This window comes from Pyxicephalus adspersus, chromosome 6, assembly GCF_032062135.1.
Source record: "Pyxicephalus adspersus chromosome 6, UCB_Pads_2.0, whole genome shotgun sequence".
In the NCBI taxonomy this organism is placed as follows: domain Eukaryota; kingdom Metazoa; phylum Chordata; class Amphibia; order Anura; family Pyxicephalidae; genus Pyxicephalus; species Pyxicephalus adspersus.
In genome coordinates, this window is record NC_092863.1 from 57,462,479 (window position 1) to 57,477,246 (window position 14,768).

General features: G+C 35.6%; 1 protein-coding gene across 4 annotated transcripts in view; it reads right to left on the reverse strand.

Moving 5' to 3' along the window:
* Nucleotides 1–1,749: 1,749 nt before the first annotated feature.
* The window catches only part of NOS1 (nitric oxide synthase 1), a 156,998-nt gene continuing 143,979 nt past the window's right edge, over nucleotides 1,750–14,768 (reverse strand). For all 4 annotated transcript variants that reach the window (XM_072415944.1, XM_072415942.1, XM_072415946.1 and 1 more), the window contains 13 exons: nucleotides 14,646–14,765; nucleotides 13,783–13,957; nucleotides 10,946–11,084; nucleotides 10,733–10,811; nucleotides 10,062–10,255; nucleotides 9,671–9,840; nucleotides 9,309–9,519; nucleotides 8,937–9,024; nucleotides 8,607–8,728; nucleotides 8,377–8,525; nucleotides 7,377–7,571; nucleotides 6,840–6,958; nucleotides 1,750–5,505 (listed from right to left, as the gene is read on the reverse strand). In XM_072415944.1, coding sequence (XP_072272045.1) covers nucleotides 5,490–5,505; nucleotides 6,840–6,958; nucleotides 7,377–7,571; nucleotides 8,377–8,525; nucleotides 8,607–8,728; nucleotides 8,937–9,024; nucleotides 9,309–9,519; nucleotides 9,671–9,840; nucleotides 10,062–10,255; nucleotides 10,733–10,811; nucleotides 10,946–11,084; nucleotides 13,783–13,957; nucleotides 14,646–14,765 — 1,777 coding nt within the window. In that variant the 3' untranslated portion in view covers nucleotides 1,750–5,489. The remainder of the gene's footprint in view (nucleotides 5,506–6,839; nucleotides 6,959–7,376; nucleotides 7,572–8,376; nucleotides 8,526–8,606; nucleotides 8,729–8,936; nucleotides 9,025–9,308; nucleotides 9,520–9,670; nucleotides 9,841–10,061; nucleotides 10,256–10,732; nucleotides 10,812–10,945; nucleotides 11,085–13,782; nucleotides 13,958–14,645; nucleotides 14,766–14,768) is intronic.

The window sequence follows — 14,768 nt, forward strand, 5'->3', positions numbered from 1 at the left end:
TGTGTGTGTGTGTGTGTAAATCTAAAGTTCTTGTGGTCGTGTTTCCAGTTGGCAGAGTTTAACTTTCCCTTTTGTGCAGCAAATACCAGGAGACTCAGATTTAAACTTCTTGGCTTGACAGTAACTACAAACCATTTCCATTTTTCCGATGGTAACACTACTTGCATGCTGCAAGTAGTCTTTATGTGGATCATAGTGGATGATAGTGAAATCCATCCAATGGTAAGCTGAAATGTTGTGCGGTCCGTGATTGTCTGGCTCTTTCTCTCATTTCATGTACTCGGGTCCCACACTGTTGTACTGTCTCTGAAGCTCTAGATGTAGTAGCTCTTTCTCCCATTTCATGTACTCGGGTCCCACCCTGTTGTACTGTCTCTGAAGCTCTAGATGTTGTAGCTCTTTCTCTCATTTCCTATAGTCGGGCCTCATGCTGTTGTGCTGTCTCTAAAGCCCTAGATGTAGTAGCTCTATGTCTCTTATCCTGTAGTCGGGTCTCACACTGTTGTTCTGTCTCCGAAGCTCTAGATGTAGTAGCTCTTTCTCTTATTTCCTGTACTCGGGTCTCATGCTGTTGTACTGTCTCTGAAGCTCTAGATGTAGTAGCTCTATCTCTCTTATCCTGTAGTCGGGTCTCACGCTGTTGTACTGTCTCTGAAGCTCTAGATGTAGTAGCTCTATCTCTCTTATCCTGTGTCACTGTTGTACTATCCCAGAAGCTCTAGATGTAGTAGCTCTATCACTCTTATCCTGTAGTCGGGTGTCACATAAGGATGAAAATTTCCTCGAAGTACCAAAATTGCGGTGAACAGATTTCACAAAACCATCGGAAGATCGAGGAAATTATAACAGGAGGATTCACAGGGGATTCACATGACTCCCTTGGAATCCTACAGTGTGCGATCCCCGGGGCATTAGAGGTTAATTAACCTCTAGTGCCCTGGGGATCACACACTCTTTTTAATTAATGCGGCCACAGCTGCAATCATTGAGAAGATGCCCAGCAAAGGAAAACCTCCTGACATTGTAATGTAAGTATCTGTTACAAATGATACTTTTGTTACAGATACAAATGTATCATTTGTAAGAGATACTTATATTACAATGTCAGACAGTTCTCCTGTGCTGGGCATCTTCTCAAGGATTATTTTTATATAAACACCAATGTGAAGGAACCAGGATTGAAGTTTGAACTGACCACTGATTCACGCCATGTTAGCAAACATGGCCAAATGTTTGCAATAGATGAGAGTGGTTGCATAGTAAATACCAGCTCCTAGTCTGGTATTTATATTGCCACATGCCTTTTGAATGATGGCTGAGAGGAGAGGTACCACTGATAAGAACCACCAGCCAATGAAAATACTGTAACCATCCCCAACAACCACCAGCTGATGGGAATGGGTTCCTTTTGGCTTTGCATAGTACTGAAGCCCATTTTAAGGTTCTGTTCGCAGTGAACAGGATTCATTTACCAATGTAGCAAACCACACTTGCATAAGTTCTCCCAAAAGATTTCACAAAATTAAATATGCTAGTACATCTTCTTCTTTATTACTGAATGTATTATTATATCTACTACTCATTGTTTAAGGTAATGTACCATGGTCAGTAACCATAATTCTTTTTAGTAAGAAAACAAAATATTAATCACAATCTAATGTTCAATTACTTTTTTTTTAACACATAGAGAGTGTAAACTATTTCATAACCTATATATATATAAATAGAAAAAAAAACAAAAACAAGGAATGAGTTAAAGCTCTTTTATTTTTTTATAGCAGATCTTTTCCAACAAACATATGCAACGCTGATCCATACCACTGTTAGCTTGGGACTATACAAAGGGGTGCATGCTTAGACTACAGTCAAAGTGTAGATGGAACATACTAATCCTGCTAATGATGCAGAATAGTCATTAATACTCATGGAAAATTGCAGAAATCTCACTTTATAGTTTTGTTTTTATCATCTTACCAGTTTTTACTTTTTTTACAGACTACCTCATTAACTTTCACAAATTTTACAATTTTGGCATTATGCACACCTTTAATGTTTTACCATAGATCGTTCCAACAAAAAAAAAATATATTGATGAATAAGCACAACTTTGTGGATCCTTCAGATTTAAAAGAAATCAATTCATGTAAATATAGTTTTTTGTATGGATGAGGGAAACTTTTGCCTCATTTTATGGGTTAAGGAAGTAGAACGATCTGTTCCCTGCAACTCATTCACACTTTTTTTGCATAGTATATTAGTATACGAATTTGTGTCCAGTCTGTTGTAGGTAGAATTGTATCTATTAGTCCAAACCTTGTACTTAAAGGACCACTTTATTTTAAAAACTTGTAGTTTCAAAATGGAAGCTACTAGTACTATTCATAACTATGTAAAAAGTAGCTCTACACAGAAACCTTTTTTACATTCTTTGCCATGCACCTAATTGGTCTACATTGGCTAAGAGATAAAGCAGAAGACTGGACAGGAGGTCAATAATGTGTTTTAAAATTTAATCAGTTTTCTACTTTTAGGTTATATATTGTCCTTTCTGAGCGTATGAGCTCTTTGAGCCTATGAGCCTTCTTCACATGGAAAAAATATCAAGACTTCTTTCAAGAGCTACAAGTATGTAGGCATGCCATTGCCTGCCTGATTGGATACTTTAGGTAGGTCTGCCTATTACATTGTCATGGTAGACTTAAAAGGTAATGTACAGAGGCTGTATGATCTGATTGTAATATGTATGGGGAGACTAAAAGAGATGTTGTTATTGTGGTTGAAGTGGAATAGGATTCCGAACTGATAGTTTAGTTAGAAACCTTAACATCATAGACAGTAGCCTGGATAAGCATCCCATGTGTTCATTTATAAATACATATGAAGGCACAGAGGACAAACTAGTATTCTGCAACATCTCTAGGTGTATGGAGAACACATAGTGTGATGCTTTGCAAGGATGGAAAGAGATCCTCAAGCAGTCTCCTAGACAGCAGGAAAGTATAATGGTCGCTTAACTTCTGTGTAGGAATAGGTGCAATACATATCTCTTCAAATCATGTGGCAGCACCAGTACCTTAGGACTGGTGTAGCACTGTCTAAAAGACTAGTAACATTTTGCAATGTTCATTTATGTATTCAAACAAGAGTTATATTTAGCTGTGTGTGATGAACCATCTCAAATTTTATTATGCATTTTAGTAAAATACCAAGTTGTTCTTTCATGAAAGCAATGTCACCCCTTCTGTTGTCTGTGATAATGACCCTTCTACTTTAATACTTAGAAAGCCATGGATTTCAATCAAGTATGCAGAAGTAAAGGATACATTAGCTGCTAGTCGATGACTTACTAAATACTGGAGCCAGAGGTTTGTCATGAGCATAAGGTATTTAAATGAAAAGTTACCTATTAATCCTGCATTGGCTTTTGTGGTCCTTTAAGCACAATCAGTATTTCTGATAACGAAGAGATTGCAAAAAATACAAACGCTTTTGTAAACAGAGTTTGGAAAATGCAGGGTATATAATGTATATTTTAATGGCAGACTGGATGACTAGATTTTTGCTATTATTTGTTTTATATTAGTACAATATAGAGAATAGAAACAATAATATTTTTTACTGTCTTACCCATCACCACTTTATATAGTCATTTTTATATAAATGTATAGTGATACATTAAACATATATTCTATTTGGTAAGAGATCGCTGCTGCAACAGCTTTGACCATTCTTCTAAATATTGTCCTTGATGCCATTAGTTAAGATTCCATTTTCAGAATATGGAAGAGAAGTGAATATGTACTATAAAGCACACAACCCTCATTTATGGTTTCTTGAACCTAGTTCTAAGAAGGGTACAGTACAGCATATAATACAGTGTTTTTGCAGTGTATGTTTTACATTTTAGCTCTCAATAGATGAAATTTTATGGAGAACCTGCTTCATGGAGCTCCAGAGATGTAATCATTTTTTTAGGCAAATAAGCCACTGAAACTCTAATAGAAAGATTGAATTCTCACAGTTGGTACACCAATTTTCAGGCTTGTCTATAACATAATAAAAACACAGATCACTAAAATGTTGGTGTATAATTATAGATATTGAATTGAAGGCCCTATCCATACAGTTTATGTTTGTGCCACCTTCCAAAGAGCCATATTAGAGGTTTATGGACAGAGGAGTCTTGATTAGACAGGGAATATACTGATTTTGTGGAAATCCCATTTAGGCCTTTTAAAGGTTTTGAGGTATCACCAGTTAAAGCCAAGGCACTCTGCAAAGACCAAAATCATGCACTCATATCACTTCACTACAGCCTCCCACGCATTACTTTTCTCGTGCTATTGTAATATTAATCTGTAATCCATCACCAAGATACAAACTTGTGGGTCAGGAAGGATGAGTAGAATAGGTTCTTAGTTTGAAGAACATACTATAAAAGCTAACTATTCTTTTGGGTAGATTTTGACATTTTTGGGGCCACTGTTTTGTGAGAGTCGGAGTCAACCTATGCATAAATAGCCTTATTAATGTGAATCACCTTCTCTTTACAGAAAATGAGTAGAATCTTCAAACATACAGGATATTCTGTCACTGCCTCACTTAGGTGTATCTAAACTCCTATATTTAAGTGGTTTCCACATAGAAGTTGTACAGCTCTCTCGTAATAAATTAATTTCAAAACCTTAATGTCACATTCAGTTAAATGACCGAACTTTGAAAGGAGATGTATAATCTTCCACCAACCTTGGAAATAGATACAGAGCTTGATCATTTTGTCATATGTTATGGCATCTTAGAAGGGCAATACACTAATGTATATGGCACATATGGCAATCATGGGTGTATAAGGGAAAGCAATGCAGACTGAAGAGCCATAGCCATCCTATTTTCTTGCATAAAATATTACTATTGGATCTTATTGAATAATGGACATATTTTAGTCCAAACAAAGCAAAGCAAGGCCTGAGTAAAATGACAAGAATCATGCACCAGAGAATAGTTTGTTTCCTTTTGTTTTTTTGCATCTCATTATGCTGCTGATAGATTTCAAGCAAAACCATGGTAGTGCGTTTATATCTAAAAACAACTGAAATCCCATAATTACAATGGAATAAATATCAATATATATGTCCCTCTTACACATTTTTATATACTGTTATGAGCACAGGACAAAGACAGCACAGGAAAGCAGGCAGATCGGTGCTCAGTCCAATAAAAAAAGATTAACATTTGCATCTGATGTTACAAAATCCGTCATGTAAGGGAGGCTTTATATGAGAAGATAAAGCAAATCGGTATACGTAACTCTCCACATTGCCATACAGGTGTGGAGGAGTTGTCTTGTGTCATACATGCAGTACACACAGTTTATGTATGTCTCCACAAACAGTGTACATGCAGGTGTGATATGCCATGGCCATGTGCATGGGGTGTGGGATGCTTCTTGCGTGGCCAGGTTGTCATCCATGGACAATAAGACCTTCCAGTTATGAGCAGAAAACCCTAAAAAGAGAAAGTCTTTTAGCTTTTTTATATATAGAAAGATATGCACATTTTCTGTACAATGCACCAATATCATCCTAAGCAATCAGATCTTTAGATTTAAACAAACTCTTTTGCTTTACAAATACATGCTATAGAAAATACTGAAATCCTAAATTGTCATTAGGCAGGTAGCTATCTTTTAATGAAGAAGCAAAGCTTTGGATTTTTTGGAAAGCTAAAGCTGCTTTAACTACCTGGGCATTTCACTGATGTCTAGATTTCTGTACCAAAAGCGGTACACTGTTTTTCATTAATTTTTTTTTTAATTGTAGACCTGTAACTTACAGAAAAAATTTATTTTAGATTGTAGTTTATAACTCACCGAATTACTCAATAATTACTTATAATTCACCGAATTACAACGAATTACCGCATAACGCACCGAAATATGTCCAAAATTTTATAAATTTATTAATAAAAATTTTTTTTTATAAAACATAAAAAAAAAAAAAATCTTTAAAAAATAATATTTAAATAAAAATTAAAAAAAAAAATAGTGTATAATGTATTGTATATGTACAGTAGCTTATATAATATATATATAATACAAATATATATATTATATAAAGATTTCTTTGTATTGGACTCAATACAGCTTTTTATTATTGAGTTCAATACAAAGTTATTTGAATTTCCCGCCCCGCCTCCCGCACCGACGCATGCAGGGACGTCACCGGGAAACCCCGGACATCGTCACTGCACTCGCCGGGAGAAGACAGAAGAGGACAGACGTGTCCGGAGGAGCTGCGGGGACTGGGTAAGTATATTCTTACAGTTGCAATCCGATCGTCATACAATGTATGACAATCGGATTGCAATATAACGCTTGTTTAACCACCTGAGAAAAGTTCGGGTTTAACACTTTTTGCAAGTGTTTTTACCCTGAACCAAGGTCGGGTTAAACAGCCGGGTGGTTAAAAGGATTTTGACCTGAAGAATACAAACAGGCCTTATTAAGGTAAATATACTAATTAAGCAGCTGTGTGAGGGTTTTTTGGGTTAGGAGGGCTATGGAGGGTGGAACACAATAAGGCTGTTGCAATTGCAATTAAATTACATTTATTGGGTAGATTCTCTATAAAAAGCATGCTCTCAATTATTCATAGGGTTACGATTTGCCCCTATAGTAAGCTTAGTGAGGGTAAGCTCCTGCTGCTAGGGCTAGCGGAGGTTAGGGCAGGCGGCCAGCCTATATGTAAATGCCACCAGAGCTGTCCATGTGAACAGGTTCTGATAAATTTCTTACTCTTTGATTCCTAATGCTGCAAAAATAAATATAATAATACACTTACTCATCTGAGTCTTTTTTGCTTTCTTCAATAAATGCAATAGATTCAGATCTGAGACGATTTGTAACCTCATAAGTTCGCAGTGTTACTCCAAAGATATCTTCATGGTATCTATTATCATCCTGAAAAAAATATAAAAATATTTGTCGTTCCTATAAAAACTTATAAATAAATTTTTTAATTCATGATTAAATGATAAACCCAATAATTGAATATTGACAAACATCTACTTTACATGTAAGGTAACCTGTGCATATTTTGCAAAGAAATATACACACATTAGGCCTATTTAGGCACAACAGAATGCAACATGGAAACTTGTCATCATAATATATATCTTATGTATAAAAAAAATTCCTATTAGGTTGAATCTTGAACTAACACAGGAACACTGAACAAAATGCAACAATTTGCAAATGCCATCTGTTGGCTGAAATTGGCATAGCAATTCTTGGGATTTTATATTCTGAATTCTGTATATAAAAGGTGTACTGACAATAGTCTTATTTCTCTTTAACATGTAATTTTACTTGTACTCACCCTCACTTTGCTGATGAAAGCTCCAGCCTCTTCAGTGGTCATATTACCACGATGCTTCACAATTTGCTGGAGACTCTTGAGAACATCACCAGCCATAGTGACATCACCACACACATATATGTGTCCTCCCTGATCCTTCAGAGATTTAAATGTTACATCTGACAGCTGTTCACGTAGGATGTCCTGTACATATTTCTGTAATTCAGTGAAAACACATAAGTTTACTTAATAAAAAATAAAATAAAGCAATATTATATTTAGATTTATTTTTTTCTTTCTTATACATAAAGACTTTTTGTGGATCTGTTGCTTTAGGTTATATATGTTGGGGGTGCTTAGTAATATCTTATATATCATGTGCTTTTAACTCTTTACGATGACTGTGCAGCTGGGTACCCCAAAATTTAGTTCAGCAAATATTTTAACGGGGTGCCAAAATGTATAACTTCAATACGTTTAGCATACATTGGGGTTGATTTACTAAAGAAGAAGAGTCTGCTTTTTGCAAATTAAATCTTTGCTTGCAAAGTAAATATTCACTGGCCGTAATTATTATTCTAATAATATCTAATATTTCCTTATCTTTGCCCTTGATTGGGTATTTAAAGTGACTACAGCTTCACCTTAGTGGCATATACTATAAATTATGAACATACAGTTTGCAAAAGGAATATTGTCCTTAATGTGAACAGATTTAATGTACAGCCCCCCTATTTATTGTACAGTGCTGCGTAAAATGGTGGTGCTATATAAATCCTGTTTATTAATATTATTATTAATATTAATAATAATAATAATAATAATAATTCTGCTTTATTAACCAATTTCTTTACCAATTTCTACTTCTTTAGTTTCAAAGTTTTGTTTAGTTGTGAGCATTTATACTCTGATAAAAATCTAAAGGCTCTGTATAAAACAAACCACACACACTGTACCCCTTGTACTCACAAGTTTCTAACTCTATCATAGGTACAGTGAGTGCTCTTACTGTAACACATACCTTTGGTTTATTTGGTTCCCGGGAATAAGCTGTGTACAGCTCTTTAAACACCCCTTTGTTTTTGGCAAGCATTGTTTCTTCTTTATAAATGTGATCAATTTTTGATTCCCGGCACCCAAAGACAAGTATCATTGGACAAGGTTTCAATCCTAAAGAATAAAAAAACAATAGGTAAATAAGGCAAAAAAAAATCTAAAATGCAAAGTTGCATTTTGGTTTAAAAAACTGACCTTTATGTTGCATATCATAGAGACGATGTTGCCAGAAGCTCCTGAAAGGGGCTATGCCAGTGCCTGGACCAATAAGGATGCATGGCACATGGGGATCTTGTGGCATATGGAAACTTGCAGCTCTAAATAGACAAATCACAGCCAGTTTACTATATTTGTTAACTTTGGAATACCCACAAGTGAGTGATGTATTCTATTTATAAGCTAGTGTTTTAAAATAGATTGTATTCATGTAATTTAGCATTTTTACTATCCGCTTATAGAAACAAACTTTGTATAGCAGCTTTTCAGTAAACAACTTTTGTCAGTCAACATGTCCATATAACTTACCCTCTTACAAAGCATGGAACCATTTCATCAGGTTGTATTCTGTTTAACCAAGAGGAGCAGACACCATGATGTATGGGACCATCCCCATCTGAAAAATGATAAATACAAGTACAATAGAGTCATGTTGCGATATATTTATACAGGTAAATTAGCAAAGTTATGGTGCTTTGCAAAAGCCATGTCACACAATCTTGTCCCTGGTTGCAACTTGCCAGTCCAAGTTCAAGAGCAAAGAGAACACTTATTTGTTTTTACAGAGTCTCTCACCCACTGGCTGAACCTAGGAGGTGTCCCTGTAGGGATGTCACATACCACCTTGATAATATGATGTTTTATATTAAAAAAAAATGTTCACAGGTTTTTGAAGATTACCTCTTGTACGATACGACACAACTGCAACAGTGAGGTGAACTTCATCAGGATACATGTCGGGAGAAGAGCTAATGGAGTAGTAACGAGGTTGTAGCAGGGGTAACTGTGTGAGCAGCAGGGATGATGGCATCTGAACTGAGGGAAACTCCTCCAGCACCTCAACAATTGTTGGGTTCATGTACCACTTCCACTGCTCGTATTCTTGTAAGCCCTGAGTAGCAAGGTCAGATAGAAAGATAAATAGATATTTCTACTCATCATTTGTCATTGTGTTTGATTTAACATTCAAATTTGTTTGGATGCAAATTACATTTTAATTATTTTTTTATTTTAGATTTTATTCATATAAGTAGTTACAATACCTTGCTTAAAATTTCCAGGCGTTTTTTCTCTTTTTCGTTGGTGGCGAGGCATGCAATTTGCTGCATCAGAAGTGGTGTGGGTGGAGTTGTGATATCCAAGAAATACTTGAAGGCCTGGAAGATGGTACATGGAGGGATCCTCTCTTCTTCAGTCCAGTTACTGATTACACCTGTATCATCATAGGACACAACGTTAGAATTGCGATATATTTGTAGGCTAGTTTGTATTGTTGAAAGGAATAAGAATTATTGGTAATGAACAAGGTTACCTTATAGAACACTTTTTTTGGAAAAAAGAAAATTAAAGAATAAAAAATGAAAGCAAACATAGACAACAGTCCTAATTTTGTTTTTATTATTGTTGTTAGCTTAGAAATCTATAATAACTTACCCAAAGCAGTATTTCTTTCCTCTAAAATCTCCACTCTAACTAGCTGGTTGACAGGTGGGGCATCTTCCAGTCTTTCAATCAAGGCATTGACAAGGTCATCATGGTTGCCGGCAAAAACTCCTAAGTGATCTCCTGGTTTGTACCTCAGCTCTTGGTGTCCATTGGTGTGAAGCCGAAGGAAAATAGTGGATCGACTGTAGAAAAAGAATGAAATATATATATATAATGATCCATCCATCTTGCTAGAGGCAGATCTCTACTTTCTCATTCGAGCCCCCATGATTAATAACACATTTCACTCTAAACTTTTTAAAGTAGAACTAAACAAAAATTTACAGAAGGGCTCATTGGGGCCCCAAATCTGTTTGTTGGGGGGGGCGCCACATCAGTTCTGCACAGGGACCCACTGTTGGATCTATCCACCACTAAGCCAAAAGCATTAAAGGTGCTACAGTTGCATCTGTGAAACCACCAGTGTTCCTAACAGAAGCACAGGTCTTTGAGGTAGTATGGACTGTGTTGATGCTCTTTGCACTTGATATCACTACACCTTAACAGATAGCCTCAAAATACGTAGAAGACAACCCACATTTGTGAATGTCCAGACATACCGATTAAAAAAAAGCTTTCAAAATATGTACAAACTGTCAAGACTTTCAGAAATACTGAACCTGGATTTTGCACTTTGAAGGTTCTGTCTACATAATAGCCGGGCACCATACACTTTCTTTCTGTGAATACTGTAAAGAGCTGTGAAAAGAAAATCATTTTAGAAGCTTGAGGATTTACATTATAACATTTTCAGACTGTATGTTTAATAAATATTTACTGCATACATGTGAAGATTATGTGCATATTCATGTACTGATATGATAATGTTGTACCTTGTGTGAGTTCAGGAGCCTCGGCCACAAAGCTGATGCGGTATTTGCTCCTCTTCCAGCTGCGGTCATTGCTAATAAGGGAATTGTTTGCTTTCTCAATGTTAACATCATCCCCTACACAGAATACATCACATGCAGCCTGTTGGGAAAAAAAAAACTTTTGTTACTTCTAATATCCTTCTGAATTGAATTGGGTGTATCATGCCACACCATCCTTGCATAAGCCCACAGAGATAGAATACAGGTATTCCTAACTTCTACATAATGAAGGAAACGTAACAATTAATGCAGGCTCCCACATTAGTGACCTGACCTACTTCTGAAAATGCTAGGTGGTTGGCTGTCCATGTATTTTTTGTCTCAGCTGTAATTTCAGAATCTATTGAAAAGATCTATAGTCCTGCTCGGCCTCTTTTATCTAGGTTGTGACTCAATATAATAAAGCCATCATCATCAATGATCATCGTTAGAATCAGAACTAATCAGTTTTAAAATAAGTAGTCATTAATGGCAGCCCACATATTTCCTTTGATGTAGGGTCACTTTAAATTCTATGGTATGGATTAATATGCTATACCAGTTGTTACAGATTTGCCAACTGGAATCTGGTGCATGCTAGGGAATGGCTGCCCATGTTAAATACGTACCAACCCTAATCTGTGCCAGAAATAGTGTTTTAAATTCAGATAACTGCACAGAAAAGTGGTTTTGTTCAATCTGCCACTGTCACATAGCCCCAGCCTTGCCAGACTGTCACATACAGCCCCTGAGGGTTTAATAAAAGTGTATGCATACGAATAAACTAATCTCAGATATAATTTTGATACATTTCACATTAAAGTGTGCTTTAGCCTTATGAGACCTTGATTTTTGTCTATATTTCTAACACTCTCTGCACTTGGCCTAAGAGACCACTTCTGTACTATTCTGTTCAATGCTCATGTAAATGCCTGTTTAGATGGAAATTCATCTGAAATGTCAGCTCTGTGTGTTCTGTATAAATATGGAAGGAACACACTTACAACTGCACAGTTAAGTCTCAGTATTCATTTTGTATTCACTTTGAATACAAAAAAGTAAACATACACAGATGATCTTGACATTGATTTATATCTCAGTCAAAAATGGCTCCCAGCTACCTCCGGATTTCCAGGAAGTTGTGGGGTCTGCTTATTGTCATGGTCAGATTTCTGCACATGAAAAGGAAAATGATCCTCCCTGGATGTCAACTCGGATGATCATAATTTAATGTGTAGATGACTCCAACAAATGACATTTACAATATAGAAATTAGATGACTTGGTGTTCTTAAAACACAATGACAAACAATTCTTTAAATTCAGCAATAGCCAAAAAGGGTGGGATTTTACATTTAACATGCATTAAGTGTACCTACCATGCAATATTAGAAAGGGTACTATTAAAGGATAACTCCAGACAAACTCAGTTAAGCATACTTTATAAATAGCTGTTTCTCCCTTTAGTTTATTTAGCAATACAAAGGGGGTCCCCAGCACACTTTAAAGCTACCCAGAAGAATAATTTAGGGTAAAAATAGATGTTTTTGTTGCATACATTTGCAAAAACATGTTAAGCCAGACTAAGCAGTTACCATTGTTACTATTGTGTATTTAGGGCACAAACAGTAATTACAAAATTGTCCAAAGTTGTTTTGAAGTCAGCAGATTAACTAAAAAATCCAATAAATATTTATGTCCAGTTGAATTTGTATTGCAAGCTATGGCTACTGAAATATACTGCTATTGAAAAGACCAAGAACATAGGTTTGTCAGCAAAAGTTTTTTTATATATTTAATGTGTTTTTTTTTTTTTTGAAAAACAGAATAAAGTTATGTCATGAATACAGTATTATAAATATGTCTGTTAATCTGAATTAGTCTACTAGGTAGTATTGATGTCGAAATGTATACATTTACAATGGATATAGTGTTCTAGTATTCATTCATTCATTCGAATAGGATGTTCAAATGTCTAATTGAGATTGACAGCTACCAACTGAGACTGACAAATGCAATAATACCATTGTATTCCTAACAGCCTATTTACAAGGACATACTTATTCATTTTTTGACTTGTGACATATTCCCACTGGTGGCCCCAACCTCCCCATCGATTAGTATTTGGTAAAAATATTACCCTTTCATATACTGACTTTAAATAGCCATACACCTGCTTGGACAGTGCCTCCTAACACTTAAAAGCAGAGATGATAAGTATTCCACTGGTACAAATCTGGATAATATGCACTGTTAGTGAGGATTTGGTTCCATTTTCAGGAATGCACTGCTGTTTTGTGCAGTAAAATAAATTAAATATTCCACCATAACTGAAAGAACCAGAAGATTCTCTGGGCCATGTGGCCAAATGGAGTTCTAGGAGAGTAAATAGGAGTTGAGTATGTGCTTCTGGGGAGGGTGGAAGTTAATTGAACCTGTTGCCTTTATCAATTTACTTCATCCTATATTTTGAGTACATGTATTTTTTAAGTATATTTATTGTGCAGTTAAATTGAATTTTATTATCTAAACACATTAAATGCAGCACACACAACCATAATATTCTGTGCATCATGCACGTGCAGCATTGCACATGGTAAATTGTATGCAGTTTGGTAAATATACTTTATATACTTAAATATTTATTATTTTTATAAAATATACTTTTGTTTTTGCACTTTTTACTGCAGTAATGTTTGTATTTATGTGTACAAATACTAAAATGTTCTAAAGCCTAATTGTTCAAAAATATAAATAAACAGTATACATATAAATAAGGTGAAAACTGGTTATAAGAATGATTTAAAAATATAAATCTACCTTAAACACTTTTTTGGCCCAAGTTCTAAAAGACTCTTCTTGCCCACAGAGTTCATCCCCTTCACCCATTTTCATAATTCGCTCTCCTCCCATCTCCTCCAGCAGAGTATCCACAGCCCGGGCAAAGGCACAAAAGTGAGGATAAGCTCTAGAGCCAAGTCCAAAAACTGAAAACCTACAGTACAGAATTAAGTAAAATAAAATCATAAATTCAATAGCCATATACCAATAAAAAAGAAATACTACTATATATATCATGATTACTTCTACATATTCACTGTAATAACATAAGGGTAAATTCTAGAAAAGATGCTTATTATTTGAGAAAACTAAACACTATCATATAGCTTATTCTAGTGGAAGATAGGTGCAAAATATTATAATGGGGCAAGAAAGTATGCAGCATCCTGTCTGTCTTTCCTCATCACAGGAATGACAAGCTTAATAACAAGTAAAAACAAAAAAGCAAATCAATGTACTTGGCTTTTCATGTACTCCAGGCAAATAAAACAATCTGGGGGTGCAGAAATAGACAACTGGGGTGCTGCATGCTCCCTTACAGAGCGATGACTCATCTGTCTGTTAATGCTCATTGTCCAATCACAAGTTGGATGAGGTGAGCAAGTTGTGTTGCTTTAACTTCTGTAGAGTAAATACAGGTCAGCATTCTAGCTGACAGGGCTATGTACATCATGGGACTGAATTGGACCGGAATACAAATTCTATTGCAGGTAAAACAGTCATACATACATACATTCATCTGTGTATTTAACAACTGCCTGCAATACAGCTTTAAATACCATCATTTTGTGTAGAGACATTATTAATATATTATTATATTTATAAGAATGTCAAACTCTTACCTAACATTTGCTAAAGGACCTGCACTTCCAAAATTGTCACCAGTGGGTCCAGTTTCATCACCTGATGACTTCCGGGCATCAGCAGAAGAAGAAACACTGTTAAACCTCACCTTATAGCTCCTA